This window comes from Apium graveolens, chromosome 11, assembly GCF_009905375.1.
Source record: "Apium graveolens cultivar Ventura chromosome 11, ASM990537v1, whole genome shotgun sequence".
NCBI classification, from domain to species: Eukaryota; Viridiplantae; Streptophyta; class Magnoliopsida; order Apiales; family Apiaceae; genus Apium; species Apium graveolens.
The window spans coordinates 112,162,051-112,178,133 of record NC_133657.1 but is presented as its reverse complement, the minus strand read 5'-3'; the positions used below and the strand labels follow the sequence as shown (position 1 = coordinate 112,178,133).

The following is a 16,083-nucleotide window of genomic DNA, read 5'->3' as shown; positions in this document are numbered from 1 at the left end:
ATTTTGCTTGCGTTATAAATAGAAATATTTTTCTAATAAAATTCTTTTCATGATAATTATTCTCTCCATACTAAAATATTACAGCCAATTAGCTGATTTGTTTATTATTTAACACATGAAAGTTAAAAAATCTTGTTAAAAACGAAATCAAATACATCCCAAATGATTCAAATTGTATTAGCAATTCAGGATCCTTGAAAGCAACAAAAATATATTTAACCTTATCACATAAAACCATTCTTAACGCAGTATTCAAAAATCCAAACGCATAAATCCAAGTTGGAGAAGCGACACCCAATCATTTACATGTCGGATATCGACAAGCCTAAAATGTTCAAGTTTAATGTAAAATTTTTGAATTTTAATGTAATTTTGCTCTATTTATTTAAAATAAATACAATATAGAGTAAGACTTCATAAACAATCCAAAAGACTTTACAACTTTAAAAAAGAAACAAATAAAATTATGCAGTCAAACTTTCTTGGCCTGGAAGAAAAGAAATTTAAGTTTGACCTAAAGATTTAAAAAGAAATATTCTGTAACAACGTATAATACATTTAGTAGCAAGTAGCAAAGTCCAAATTTGTTTTACCGGGGCTTACATTCTGAGAAGTAGCCTATAGACTATAGGTATAAAAATAATATAATATTATAAAAATAATAACCATAAAAATCATATTTTATAGAAAATTAGAACTTGTACAAGGTATAAAGAAATATAAAATTATTATTTACTTACAAATATAAAGGGTTGAAAATATATTCTAAATACGGGGTCGAATCGAATCTGAGACATGAATCATATTTACATATTCGGGTATGATTATTTTATAAAAAATAATATGAGACCTAATCTGAGCGGGTATATGAGTGCTGAGATTCGGGATCATATTTTATCCGAACTTAATTTTTCCGGCAGATTTGGATCGTTTATAGAACGAATATAAGATATATATTATATTTTCGAGTCGGATATAAGTCCACATATCGAATAGTCCGAATCAGTTTACAGCCCTACAGTGTCTACTTGGGACGAATGTGGTTCGAAATTACCATTGGAACGTTTGTTTGAAATTTATTATTATTATTTTTTATATTCCTGACAGTTCCCCCTAACCATGAGATACCGGACTGGACTATCAGCAGGTTTTGATATAGTACTATGATTAGTTCCGGTGCAGGCTATATTATAATTATTTTTTGACAAATTATCTTAGAATAGCTTAATTTAAATATATAATAATATAATATATTGGACATAATAATGAGAATAAAATAAAATTATAAATATAGAAACTTAAAAAATAATATTACCCAACTTATAAATATTGATTATCAACTTTTTATTAAATATGAAAATTTAATAATAATATTTGTGTAAATAAAAATAATTTTGAATAAAATTAAATTAGTGAAGGAAAGAGAATTATTGAAAATTATTAATTTTTGAATAAAAATGAGGAAAAAAGGGAATGTAAAATGGGTAAGAAAGAGAATAATGGTGGTAATAAATAAAAAGAGAGATTTGAATGAAAGTAAATTAAATAAGAGAATTGTTAATGAGAGATAACATCATCAAATTAATGAGAGCTTGACACCTAAATTATGATGATGTCCTCTACTTTGTTTTAGTATAATGTAGATTAGTTTTTTAATTTACAAATTTTGTGCTGTTCTTTACTAAATTTTATGCCGAATACACGTGTTAAGACTTTTAATTCAAAAAAAAATATAAATTATTACAAAAAATAATTATTAGAGTTCTTAAAAATATTCTCATAAATTTTCGGAATTAGGGAGGATAGAATCCAATACTTGAGACGACTTGAACTATCTAACCCTATTCACTTTTAATATTTATTTTTTAATATAATAATATAAAAAGATAAATGGTTCGGCCAAGGAAGTAAGGAAATACATGATTATTATTATAGCACTAAAAATGACATTAAGTAAAACAAATTCAAGGTGCAAATACAAGTATAAATATAACATTATAAGCATTTGTTCAAATAGAAAAAAAAAGGTAAAAATAAAAGTTAGAAACTAATCTACGCCTTGGACCCTAGAGGCTGCTCACAAAATTAAATTAGACCCTCCCTTATAAAATTTCATTTTTCCTTTCCGTTTTTAATTTGATTTTTTCCATCCAATATTAAGTATTTTTTAAAATCCGACTTTATTATATTTTTTTTCATCTCTCAAACATCGATTTACATACCTTATATTTTATATTTTGAAGTGATTAGAATTTTTTTATTTTAGTTTCTAATTTTCATTATAAGAATATTTGTAACATATATAATATCTGATTTGTTTAATTTACAATTACATTAACCTGCAAGTAAAAGTGTGATTTGGTTTAATTTACAATTACATTAACCTGCAAGTAAAAGTCTGATTTGATTTTTTATTGTTATTGACTAACACGAAGAACATTGTGTGGGGTTCAAGTATGAGGCTTGATTATCAAACAAATTCTTTTCTCTCATGTGTATAAATATAGTTCCAGCTACAAGTACAAATTAAAAAACATAGTGCTAAAATATACTACAAAACTATCAATATTCCAAGGAGTGTTGATACAAGCTACTCAGGGTACATTATAAGCTTGCCGAGTTCTTTCCGTTTAGGCAATACTGTACCATCTTCTTTTGATTCTATTTGTTTTCATTTTGCTTAATATTAATATCTTTAGTTCCTAACAGTTGCAGTATCACGTCAGTTATGATTTTTCCGCGCTGTTCTACCGTCATTTTATACAATTTTGCTATCAGTATGCTTAGTCATGTTTTATTATTCTGAATAGATAACAGGTGTTTAAATCTAGCTACTTATCAAATAATTTGTATTATGGCCATGGAGGATGAGGTAAGTGGTGGTAATACGGAGTTTAGTTTAGCCTCTACATCAAGAGCTCAAATTCTGGAAAGAGACGCAGAGACAAGTAATCACGATCATAATAAAAAGGAAACAGAGGCTACCAAAGTAGTCCCGTTCTACAAGCTTTTCTCGTTCGCGGATTCAACAGATGTTATCTTGATGATTATTGGTACCATATCCGCTATTGGTAATGGAATATGTCTGCCTATGTTGAGTATTCTCTTCGGGGAATTAACTGATGCTTTTGGACGAAATCAAAGTAATGATGAGACAGTAGATAAAGTTTCCAAGGTAAATGCTACTCATTTTTAACAATCTATGTTTTGTTAATCAATCTATATGTCGCTAGAGTCAGGTGTTTTTCAAACTGTAGTTTAGTTGCTTTCTTGTTCATTCATTGTGCAGATAACATAATATTTTTCTTATTTGATTCCATTTTAGGTATCCTTAAAACTGGTGTATTTGGCTATAGGGGCTGGTATAGCTTCATTTTTTCGTAAGTCGTCTTTATCTATTAATTTCTGACCTATCAATATGAATGAAGTGCTTGGTGCTGCATATGGAAGTGTTTGCAACAGAACTCACATTATGAAGTTTATTGTTTTTCAGAGGTGGCTTGCTGGATGGTTACAGGAGAGAGACAGTCAGCCCGAATAAGGAGCCTATATCTTAAAACAATATTAAGACAAGATATCAGTTTTTTTGATGTGGAAACGAGCACCGGAGAAGTGGTGGGGAGGATGTCTGGAGACACTGTCCTCATACAAGATGCAATGGGGGAGAAGGTACACTATTGAAACTATTAAATACATTTTAGCATCTGTTAATTTTTTAACTAATAATTAGTAAAACCTCTAAAATTTCCCCCCTCGAGACTTTAGAAATTTATTAATTTATAGGGTTATTGTTTATCGAGGTTCTTCTAAACGCAGATTCTTTTCACTGCCATTTGCAGGTTGGGAAATTTATACAGCTAGTAGCAACATTTATTGGGGGATTTGTAGTAGCTTTTATTAAAGGATGGCTTCTTACACTTGTCATGTTAAGTTCTATTCCGCCTCTTGTCATAGCTGCTGGAATCATGTCCGTTGTTATTGCAAGGATGGCATCACGTGGGCAAGAAGCATACGCAAAAGCATCCATTGTTGTTGAACAAACAATTGGTTCAATCAGAACGGTATGACATGAATTTGCAGCATTTTTTCTTACGGTATTTGTATGTGCCCTCAGTACAGCAACTGTAGAACCAATAAATTTTTTAATTTCCATTAGGGTATTGATTCTTATCCAGGTTGCATCTTTCACCGGGGAAAAACAAGCTGTGGCAGATTATGGAAAATCTCTTATCAGTGCTTATAAATCAGGGATCGGTGAAGGCTTGGCTACTGGATTGGGCGTTGGAACATTGTACTCTTTTGTGTTCTACAGCTATGCATTGGCTGTTTGGTTTGGTGTGAAGATGATACTAGAAAAAGATTACAGTGGTGGTGATGTGATCAGTGTTATTATAGCTGTGTTGACCGGGTCCTTGTGAGTTTCTTTTTTGTTATCTAAAATTCACAATTTGGTAGTAGTTGCTTCCCTTGCGAGTAGTATCCAGAATTTTTCAGTATTATATATGTACCATCAAACTAATTCCACTTTGAATTGAATGTACCAGGAATTTAGGACAGGCTTCTCCATGTTTAAGTGCGTTTGCAGCAGGTCGAGCTGCAGCTTACAAGATGTTTGAGACTATACACCGAAAGCCAGAAATAGATGCATATGATACCCGGGGAAAGAAATTGGATGATATTCATGGGGATATTGAGTTAAGAGATGTGTACTTCAGTTATCCAGCCCGGCCAAATGAGCAAATATTTAGTGGGTTCTCTCTCTGTATTCCCAGTGGCACGACTGCAGCTTTAGTCGGACAAAGTGGAAGCGGAAAGTCAACAGTGATCAGTCTAATAGAGAGATTCTATAATCCACAAGCTGGTGAAGTTCTTATAGATGGAACAAATGTTAAGGAGTTTCAGCTAAAATGGATGAGAGAGAAGATTGGTCTCGTCAGTCAAGAACCTGTGCTTTTCTCATCCAGCATTAAGGATAACATTGCATATGGAAAGGATGGGGCAACTATGGAAGAGATCAGAGCAGCTTCTGAGCTAGCAAATGCTGCTCGATTCATTGATAAACTACCTCAGGTCCCAAGCTGTGTTATTTATCTTTTAATCTTCCAATCTAATATCGGGTATTTTGTTGGTTGACCTTTGTGCTTCGTACAGGGACTGGATACCTTGGTCGGTGAGCATGGAACTCAACTTTCTGGTGGACAAAAGCAAAGAGTTGCTATTGCCAGAGCAATTCTAAAAAACCCACGAATTCTGCTTTTAGATGAAGCAACTAGTGCACTTGATGCTGAATCCGAGAAAATTGTTCAAGAGGCATTAGACAGGATAATGGTTAATAGAACAACTGTCATCGTGGCACATCGCTTGAGCACAGTTAGAAATGCTGATTTGATTGCAGTGATTCATCGTGGAAAGATGGTAGAAAAAGGTATCTCCTGGAATAGTCATGAATCCCTAAATTTTTTCTTCATATTACAAATGTTCACAAAGAAAATAAATTATACTGATCTGCAAACTATCTCCTGCCTATGCTAATTTTCTTTTTTTCTTTTTTCACTACACGTGACCAAGGCTGCCTTAGATTGTGGTTGCAGAGGCAACTGTATTCACTATCTAGTTTGTTTTATAAACAGGATCACATTCTGAACTACTTGAAGATTCTGAAGGTGCATACTCTCAGCTAATAAAACTTCAAGAAACAAAAAGTGAAGGTGTAGGGAACGAAGAAAAGTCAGAAACTGCAAAAGGTAGATCATCGAGTAGAGGAATATCAATCCAGCGATCAATAAGTCGGGATTCGTCTGGGCCAGGAATTAGCAGTCGACATTCACTTTCTGTATCGTTGAATTTAGGCACTGCACCTAACTTTACTGAGCCTACCCTAGAAAAACCTGAAAGCCCTGGCGGAAAAACATCTGAACAGACTCAAAAAGTCCCACTGCGCCGGCTTATGTATCTCAACAAACCTGAGATACCAGTTCTAATCCTTGGAACAATATCTGCTATCCTCAATGGTGTCATACTTCCAATTTATGGTATACTACTCGCTAGCGTCATCAAGATATTTTATGAGGCCCCACATGAAATGAAAAAGGATTCAAAATTCTGGGCTCTAATGTTTGTTGTCCTTGGATTGGCATCATTTATTGCTTATCCATCACAGACTTACTTTTTTGCGGTGGCTGGTTGTAAATTAATCAGACGGATTAGGCTGATGTGCTTTGAGAAAGTTGTTAGGATGGAGGTGGGTTGGTTTGACAAGCCTGAAAACTCAAGTGGAGCTATTGGTGCAAGGCTATCTGCAGATGCAGCCAGTGTGCGTGCTTTAGTTGGAGATGCACTTGGACAGGTGGTTCAAAACACAGCTTCAGCTGTGGCTGGCCTGGTCATTGCTTTTGCTGCATGTTGGCAGTTGGCGTTCATTGTTGTTGCTCTGCTACCGTTGATTGGACTCAGCAATTACATTCAAGTGAAATTCATGACAGGATTCAGCGCAGATGCCAAGGTTTGTGTGTTAATTGGAAAATTGTTTTCATAAAGAATTTCTACATTGATCTGGATCAATGAATTTATGTATCTTTTGCAGTTGATGTATGAAGATGCCAGCCAAGTTGCGAATGATGCTGTTGGAAGTATAAGAACAGTTGCTTCGTTCTGTGCAGAAGAGAAAGTGATAGAGCTTTACAAACAGAAATGTGAAGGTCCCTTGAGGAAAGGAATCAGGCAAGGACTGATTAGCGGGATCGGGTTTGGGGTATCGTTCGCCTTGCTATTTTTGCTTTATGCTACAGTTTTTTATGCTGGAGCACAACTCGTTGATGATGGAAAGGCAACATTTGATGAAGTTTTTCGTGTAAGCATAAATTCTATTTTAAATGAGAAATGTAATGTTTTTTTTCCAATTTCTAACATATATGTCTGCCTTGCAGGTTTTCTTTGCATTGACCATGGCATCTCTTTCAATTTCACAATCAAGTTCCTTGACACCAAATTCAAGCAAAGCCAAGAGTGCTACCGCTTCTATTTTTGCAGTCTTAGATCGAAGATCTGAGATAGATCCATATGACGAGTCTGGAGAAACTATAGAAAGCGTGAGAGGAGATATAGAGCTACGCCATGTAAACTTTGTGTATCCATCTAGACCAGATATTCAGATCTTTCAAGACCTCAGCTTGACAATACGTAGTGGCAAGGTAAAAATGGCCAACAACTCTTTCAGAAAATTTTAAATTTTAAGTATGCAGGAAGAAGTGATTAATTAGTATTATATTGCTTGATAATCCTTGCAGACAGTTGCACTGGTTGGGGAAAGTGGAAGTGGAAAATCAACAATTATCGCATTATTGCAACGGTTTTATGATCCTGATTCAGGTGTTATCACCCTTGACGGGGTTGAAATACAGAAACTCCAATTGAAGTGGCTCAGGCAACAGATGGGTCTTGTGAGCCAAGAACCAGTGTTGTTTAACGACACAATTCGAGCCAACATTGCTTATGGAAAAGAAGGCGGCGCAACTGAAGCAGAAATTATATCCGCAGCTGAGAAAGCAAACGCTCACAAGTTTATCAGTGGATTGGTCCAGGTGAGTATATTGATCCAGTAGATCCAATACATTTTCAAAAAAAATTCCCGTAAGAAAGTATTCTAGTTTTTCCTCTTTTTCATTCTGTTCTATAAATTTGATTATTAGAACTCCCGGACTTACCCGGGAAGGAAGCACCTTGAAGAAAAGAAGAAGAGAAAAGCATACTAATAACTAATAAGATTAGATCATTTGAACTACTTAGATGTACATTGTTATATTATTTACATGATGCAAACATGCAGGGTTATGACACTATTGTTGGGGAGAGAGGAACACAGTTATCAGGTGGACAAAAACAGCGGGTTGCCATTGCGCGTGCCATAGTTAAAAGTCCAAAGATACTACTATTAGATGAAGCTACTAGTGCTCTAGATGCTGAGTCCGAGAGAGCTGTTCAAGATGCATTAGATCGTGTGATGGTTAATCGGACAACAGTTGTTGTTGCTCATCGATTGTCCACAATCAAAGGCGCGGATGTAATTGCCGTGGTGAAGAATGGGGTAATAGTAGAGAAAGGAAAGCATGAGGCCTTGATCAATATTGAAAATGGATTCTATGCCTCCTTAGTTGCCCTCCACATTAGTGCAGGAAAGTAGGATTATTTTCCCAGTCATTCTTCTTTTCTTGTAAGACAGATAGTTCGCTTGGGTCAGAATTTGTTGTAGATTTTGAACATCAGTTCTATTCATAAAAATTTTTGGTTGAAGAGTTGAAGCCATGAAATCTGAGAGCCTACTCTGTTTTTTTAACAATTTTTACCGCACAAAAAAATGTACCCATTCTGTGAAGTTGGCTGCATTGTCCCAGCATATTATGAAATCTGTGATGCCAACACTAATTACGACGGAGTATAATTTTTGAGAGCCTCTCCATTTTTTTAGACAAGTTATCAACTCTTCTTTATCATAAAGTAATTAATTGACTTGAAGAAAAAGATTAATTCATTTACGATGAGTTTAATTTCTAAATCAACAATTAGCTATTCAATACTCTTTGTAAGTGAATAGTGAATAGTGTCCGTCCCTCTGATCCCCGATATTTTAACTTACGATAGAAGGAAATATGATCAGAAATAATTCAGTAGTGTCATAGCAGACTAGGAAGAACACTTGTGTCTGACAAGACAAAGTAGACTTAATCACTTCTCCGATAAAAGATACTTATCCAGTTAGGCCCCATTTGTTAACAAAGGAACCATTCTATTATTCTAATTGAACTGAATGGGTGATTATTTCTTCGTTCAGGCTCTTTGCTTTAACTATTTAAGTGCTCGACGACTCAAAATTGTTCTGAATCACTCCTTGTAAATATTTTGAACCAACCATCGAGAAGCCTCTCTCCTCCCCTCACGTGTCATCTTTACTCCTCCTTTATATTGTATTACCAATATAAATATAATTTTGTTAATGTAATATTTTTAAAGCTTCTTTTGTTTTTTAAAAGAAAAACCTTTTTTCTTTTTAAAAATTTAAATGATTAAATTATTTTATTTTCACCATATAATGTGTATATACTTTAAATTATTAAAAATGAAATGTTTGTTTTATTATAAAATGTAATAATAATTTATATTCGTGAAATAATTAAATTAAATTTGGTAAAACACTACAAAAACAAATGATAAAGTTTAATGTAAAAAATGGATTTTTTTCATTCATAAAATTTAATACAATATATTAAACAGATAATTACTGATTCAATTCAGATTAGCTATTCATTCAGAAATTGTAATCGTTCAAAATATATTGTTCATATTTAACAAATGAGCCCTTAGTGTGATTCAAATGAGCTATTCATCCGATTGATTCAGTAAACATATAAATTAGTGGAGGAAATAAAAAAAATAAATGTAACATGTGAAATTAATTAATATTTAAATATATAAAATAAGTATAGTGGATGACCTAGCTGATGCAAGTAATTTTTATATTATAATATTTTGCTATTTTTGAAATTTTTTGAAGAGGAAGTAACATTTTTGAACGATAAATATTGAAACAAGATTTAAAATAAAATTTATGTATTCGATTTGGTCCTCATTAAATTTTCTTTTCTATAACTTTGAATATCTTTTGTTCTTAGAATTTGTGATATAAGGTCGAAATTATATGTCATTTTCACTTATACCAAAAACTTTTCCTGTAAATTTGAATATTTTTCTATTTTAAATAAGTTTAAGCAAGTTTTTAATTTTGAAGTAGAAATTTAAGAAAATCTATTACACCTATTATACGCCAACATGCATTTATCCCCCTTTCATATTAATATTTAAAAAGATGTTTGGCATGAAAATTGAACCCATAATCATAGTTTTATGAAATAACTATTTTACTAAACTGCGTTTCGCAACGGCTTTCTAGAATAATCGCGATTATTCTGAAATTAATAATAATAAATAAATTTAATAAATCAAGAAATTTAAAAAATCGTTCTTATGTTAAATATCTCCATTGAGCCACATTATATTATTCACAAATCTAATATCGTAAAACTATGTTATTTATTAATCAATAATAATGTAATATTTTTTAATATGATAATATAAAATTTTTAAAATAAAACACAAAGAAATATATGAGAAAGAGGGGTATAAGATTTCAATATAATATTTTTTTATTTAATAATATTATAATAATATAATGATTTTAAAAAATATTGATAAAATATATTTATAGATACTTTTTTTGTGTAATATATCATAACCCAAAAATTAAAATAAAATTTTAGTATAATAAAATATAGTAAGTTAATTTTAAGAGAAAGATAAGTAATGATATTAAAACATAAATTTATGAGAATATCGTAAGTTGATTCAAAGAAAAAATAGAAATTTTAGGAGAATATTATGATAGAAAGTTGATTTCAAAAATATTCATGTTTGCGTGATAACTTATAATTTACTTTTAGCTGGCTTATAGCTGGTTGTGAAATCATTTATTTTTATACTATGTCTCTCAACGGTTCTCTCAGTTCTATCAACGGTAAGAAATTTTAAATTAGGCAAGCTGGAGTAGCGGGAGTGGAGGCAGCTAGAAAGTTGGTTCATGTTTGAGGGGTTAGGAAGAGCAAGAGTGATAATAGGGAACATATACTCAGGGACTTTGTGTGGGCTCACAAAGATTTGTTGGATTGGAAAATAAGCGAAAAAAATTTCAAGGAATAAGCAAGCAGTTACGGAAGCACTTAATCAAATTTATTGGAGAAGTTTGAAGAATAGGGGAGGTTTGGAATGGAAAGCAAAAGGAAAATAATCATTACCCAAGGAAGACCATTCAAGGTCAAGGTCTTATGGACAAGTCTTGAAATGTGCAGTTATAAGCAATGAGGTAAATAGAAAGAATAATAATAAGGAAGGGGAGTGGCAGGTTGTTCAGAGGAAGAAGAATAAGAATAAGGGAAGTTCTAAGCCTAGTTTTACTGTTTTCTTATATAATATTCCAGAAAATAGTAAAGTTTGGAAGATCTGGAATTGTTTTAAGTCTACCAGGAAAATGTTGGATATAATCTTGCCTAGAAAGAGGGATAAAAGAGGTAAGATGTTTGGCTTTGTTAAAACAACATATGAATTGGAGGCTGGGACAATCATTCTCAATGCGAAAGAAAAAGGGGGATTGAGTTCTAAGAAAAAAATGAATCTCAATGAAAGGACTTTGAACAAGGAACATACTGAAGGAGACAGAAAGATGTCTTTGAGTAGGGAATATAATGAAGGAGACATAAAAATGTTAATTTTTAATGAAGTAATGTTCAAGCAGAAGGGATTGAGGAAAGAGAAAGTTAAGAAGTTTGATCAGAAAGCAGAGGTAGAGGTTAAGTTTAAGAATGATAAAGAAGAGAAAGAGTTGGGTGTAGAGATATTTGAGTATATTGAAGCTGTCGTGGATAAGTATGTTGAAGAGGGGCTATTTGCAACTAAAGTTGCCTTCAACAGAGCTGAGGAATCGACTAGATCTTTGCAGGACAAGTTAAAGTCAGAAGGTATAAATGAGGTAAATGTAATTGGTTTAACCTCTAGGAAATTCCTATTAGCTAGCATGAGCGAAAAAAATAGGAGGATTTTAGGCCCAAGACTTTTCAAAAGTGGTTTAGCAACATAAGAAATTTTGAGGATAATGATTTAATTTTTCCAAGGATAGCTTGGTTGCAATCCTTGGGGGATACCTATAAATGTGCTGTTACAGGAAAATTTAAAGGGATACACGAGGTGGATGGGAGATTGGATTATGTGGTCATATTAAAAAAATGGTGAGAGTGAGTTCTTTGATCCGATAGTTTGTGTGTCTACTGATAGGAAGGAAAAGATTGAGGAGAGCATTTATATATTAGTAAAAGGTAAGACATTTCCAGTGAGATTTATTGAATTGGTAGACTTTGGATATTTAAAAGACAGAATAGAGCAAATATTTGTTTCTTGTAGTGAGTTGACATCTCCAGTCAAGGAAGTGAGGGTTAGGCAAGATGTGGAGTCCAAAGAACCTGTGGTACATGAGGCCTTTGAGAAGGTTGAAGTAATAGCTAATAATAGGAACTTGAATAACTCTAGAATAATCAATAGAGAGGAAGATGAGTCAAGATAGGTGGTAGTAGATATTGAAGACAAAAGTAAAGAAGATGTTAACTTAGAAAAATCAGGCAAGAAAAGGAAACAGAGGAAGGGGCTTGATTTGGACAATAACTTGATGGGGGAGGAAATAGAGCAAAGTAGAGTAGAATCTGAGAAATCGAGTTTGGTAGGTGGAAAAAAGACAGTGGGTAAAGAAATGAAGATATCTTTACAACCAAGAAATGAATCAGATCAAAACTCTGAATCTTTTTTTCAGGAAAAAGTAATTGAGAAGTCTACAAATTTAGATTATGTTGAATCAGTAGCTAATTCTTAAGGTTCTCTATGTAATGGAATTGATAAGCTCAAAGTGAAAGGTGTTGGTAGACCTAGGAAAATTTATAAAAAGATCAAAAATCGATTTCATTTGAAATGTGGATTTGGGTTAGGGCACAGGAAAAGATTTGGGAGGTGTAGAAATTTGGGACCTTGTTTAGAAAATAAAGTCAAATTGGACATAATTCAAGAGAAGGAGGAAAAGACCATAGAGGATGCAGCTAGAGAGATTGTTGAATGTGTGGAACAAATGATATTAACAGTGGTAGGAGGTAAAGAAATTTCCTTGAAAAGGATAACAACTCAGTTACAACAAGGAGATCTTTAAGTTGTTTTGGACAAAATTGGTTTGGTTTGTACTTAATTAAGTGTTCATGCCGTTTAAAAACATCAAAGTAGTATCTTGGAATTGTAGGGGGATTTTTAATAGTACAAAGAGATGAATGATTAAAGACTTGGTTAAATAAGTGGGGGATAATATTCTCTGTTTGCAGGAAACAAAATGTGTAAGCTGGAATAAGTCTTGGTAAAAGGCAGTTTGGAATAGTGATCAACATGGTTGGTTGATCCAGAACTCAAAAGGGTTATCGGGGGTGGGGGGTGGGGGGGAGGGTTTCTAATTGCTTGGGATAATTTGTGTTTCCGGAGTTTAGGGTTAGCCTCATGTAGGACATGGTAATGGATTCAATTTAGGAGCAGGGGTTTAGAAGAAATTTTTCTTGTGTTAAATGTTTATGGTCCTTTGAGCTTACAATGTAAAAGAAAACTATGAAAAGAAATATCAGCAACTCTAGATATTGCTAAAAATGATATGATCTGTGTAGTAGGAGATTTTATTAGTATTAAAAACGACAGTGAGAGTGCAAACTATAGATATAGAAGAATGGATGTTCAGGGGTTAGTGTCTTTTATTAAGAACAATATTATGTGTGACATTGGGTTAGTAAATGAGAATTTTACTTGGTATGGCCCATATGGAAAGTATAGTAAGCTAGATAGATTCTTGGTGAATGATAACTGGTATGCAGTGGACTGTTGGGAAGCCTCTGCTCTTAGTAAGCCTATATTGTTATCTATCAAACATTCAAGGGGAGGTCTTATACCTTTTAGATCAACTGGTGGTCAAAAGAGGATGGGGTTAGGAAAGATATGGAAAACTTTTGGAAGCATGTTAAGGATTCTGGATCCCAAGAGAATTTTCAAGTTTTTAAAAAAAATTCAAAATAGGATTGAAGCAATGAAGTAGAGGGTCTTAAGATAGGTTGGAAATATAGATTGAGAATTTAGGATGGAGCATTTTGACAGAACACATACTTGGAGTGATGAAGTTTTACAATGCAATCAGGCTTTGGGAATGCAAGAATCCATTGAAACTTGCAAGAAGACAAAAACACAAAGTTTTTTCATAAGGTCATTCAGAGGAGAAGATGCAGAAATAGAATTGATAAGATTGTAATAGGAGAGAATGTGATGAGTGATCCTGAGAAAATTAGAGGCGCTTTTTTCAAATATTTCAGAGTTATTTATAATAAGAGGAAGTTGAAGGTTTTTCAGGTGGATTCTCTGATAAACAACAGGTTAAATGTGGAAGAAGTGCTTCAACTATGGCAGGATTTTTACATGGAGGAATTAGAAAAAGCATTAAATTCTTTTAGCAATGATAAAGTTCCAGACCCAGATGATATGAATATGAAGTACATTAATGAATTCTGGCCTTATATTAAAAATAAAGTGCTAGAAGGGTTTAATTCATTTTCTCGGCCATGTGTGCTTCTTCAGGTTTCAATTCTTCATTCATAGCACTTGTCCCTAAGATTAAGGTGCCAACAAAGCTGAAAGACTTTAGACCAATAAGTCTTATTAACAATGTGACAAAATTATTAACCAAGGTGTTGGCTATCCGTTTAAGCACAGTGTATAAAAAATTGGTAGATTTAAATTAATTTGGCTTTGTGAAAGGAAGACAAACAGCTGAAAGTATATTACTAGTCAATGAGGTCTATCATTCTGTAAAAACTTTAGGTAATAGGGGTTTGATTTTAAAATTGGATTTTGAGAAAGCATTTGATACTGTTAAGTTGAGCTTTCTCTACAAGACTATGAAGTGCTTAGGTTTGGGAAATAACTGGATCAGATGGATGGAAGATCTTTTTAAGATAATTAATGTGTCTGTCTTGATCAATGGATGTCCCACTAAGGAGTTCAGCATCTCAAATGGAGTTAGGCAGGGGACCCTTTGTCTCCTATGCTCTTTAATTTTGCAGGAGAAGTGTTAAGCAAAATGCTAATAAAAGCAAGTGAGCTAAGGATGTTTGAGGGTTTGCAACTTATAAAGAATGGTCAAAATATATCTCATTTGCAATATGTTGATGATACAATAGTGTTTTTGAAGGGCAGTGTGAAATCAATCTCAGGAGTGAAAAGAGTGTTGTAGTGCTTTCAATTGCATTCTGGTTTAAAGATTAATTTTTTTTTAAAAAATAGTATATACTCTTGTCATATCTCAGAGAAAGAGATGGATTTATTTGCAGGCAGGCTGGGATGTAAAGTAGGTAAATGGCCTTTGATATATTTTGGCAGTCAAATTCGAGTAAGCCCTAGAAAGACCATCTTTTGGAAGCCCCTGATGGAAAAATTTAAGAATAAATTGGCTAATTGGAAAAGAGACAGTCTATATCAAGCTGGAAGGCTGTCACTAGTGAAGTCAACATTTGACAGCCTTCCAATTTATTGGTTTGCTCTACATAGGGTTCCTGTGGGAGTTTGTAATCAATTATAAAAAGTCAGAAGAGACTTTTTCTGGGGAGATATCTCAGGGGATGGAGAGATAAGTGGTAGAAAGATACATCTTAAAGCTTGGAATCTAATTTGTAAGCACAAGAAGATGGGAGGATTGGGTTTAATCTCATTGCAATAGAGAAATTTAGTGATATTGTGCAAATGGTGGTTTAAGTGGCAGACTGATAGGAAGGTAGGATGGAATGTGTGGTTAAGGGATAAATATAGTTGCAGTAAGGGGGAGGGATTAGAATAGTTGAGTAACCATAAATCTTGTCCAGTTATGGTATAGGACATCTTAAAAGCAATTGATAAATTTTCCGAGACAAGTCATATGGGCTTAGGAAGCTTAAGATGGGAAGTGTTTGATGGAGAGTCGGCTTTATTCTAGGAAGACTTCTGGCATCAGGATAAACCCATTATGGAGAAATTCAATAGGCTTTATAGCATATCCAAGTTGAAACAGAAGGAAATTAGAATTTTTAAGGTGCTATGGGACTGTTATGATAGGAGTGGAGAAGTCTTTTGGAATAGAAAATTGAGAGGTTGGGGGATGGAAGAGTTGAAGGAGTTAAGTAGGATAGTGGATTCAGTGCAGTTGAGTATTAAGCAGGATAAGTTAGTTTGGGTTCCAGTGATGGAAATATTTACTACTAGAGCTGCATATGAATTAATAAGTGAAGAGTTTATCCCCCGTGGTGATCTCTGGGAAGTAATTTGGAAATGCAAGATACCTGAGACAGTGAAGTTGTTTCTTTGAAAAACACAATCTGTGATTTTTCCAACAAAGGTCTGGTTAGTCAATAGAATTAATAATTTTAGTCACTGTAAATTATGTCTACT

At 33.4% G+C, this 16,083-nt stretch overlaps 1 protein-coding gene across 1 annotated transcript; it reads left to right on the top strand.

Moving 5' to 3' along the window:
* The first annotated feature begins 2,545 nt into the window (after positions 1–2,545).
* LOC141697881 (ABC transporter B family member 4-like) lies at positions 2,546–8,306 on the top strand. The gene is made up of 12 exons (XM_074502438.1): positions 2,546–3,175; positions 3,326–3,380; positions 3,494–3,669; positions 3,840–4,061; positions 4,176–4,414; positions 4,545–5,070; positions 5,152–5,425; positions 5,631–6,502; positions 6,584–6,850; positions 6,927–7,190; positions 7,287–7,580; positions 7,826–8,306. Exons 1-12 carry the CDS (start codon positions 2,855–2,857, stop codon positions 8,177–8,179), a joined length of 3,864 nt encoding a protein of 1,287 aa, XP_074358539.1. The 5' UTR covers positions 2,546–2,854; the 3' UTR covers positions 8,180–8,306.
* The last annotated feature ends 7,777 nt before the right edge of the window (positions 8,307–16,083 follow it).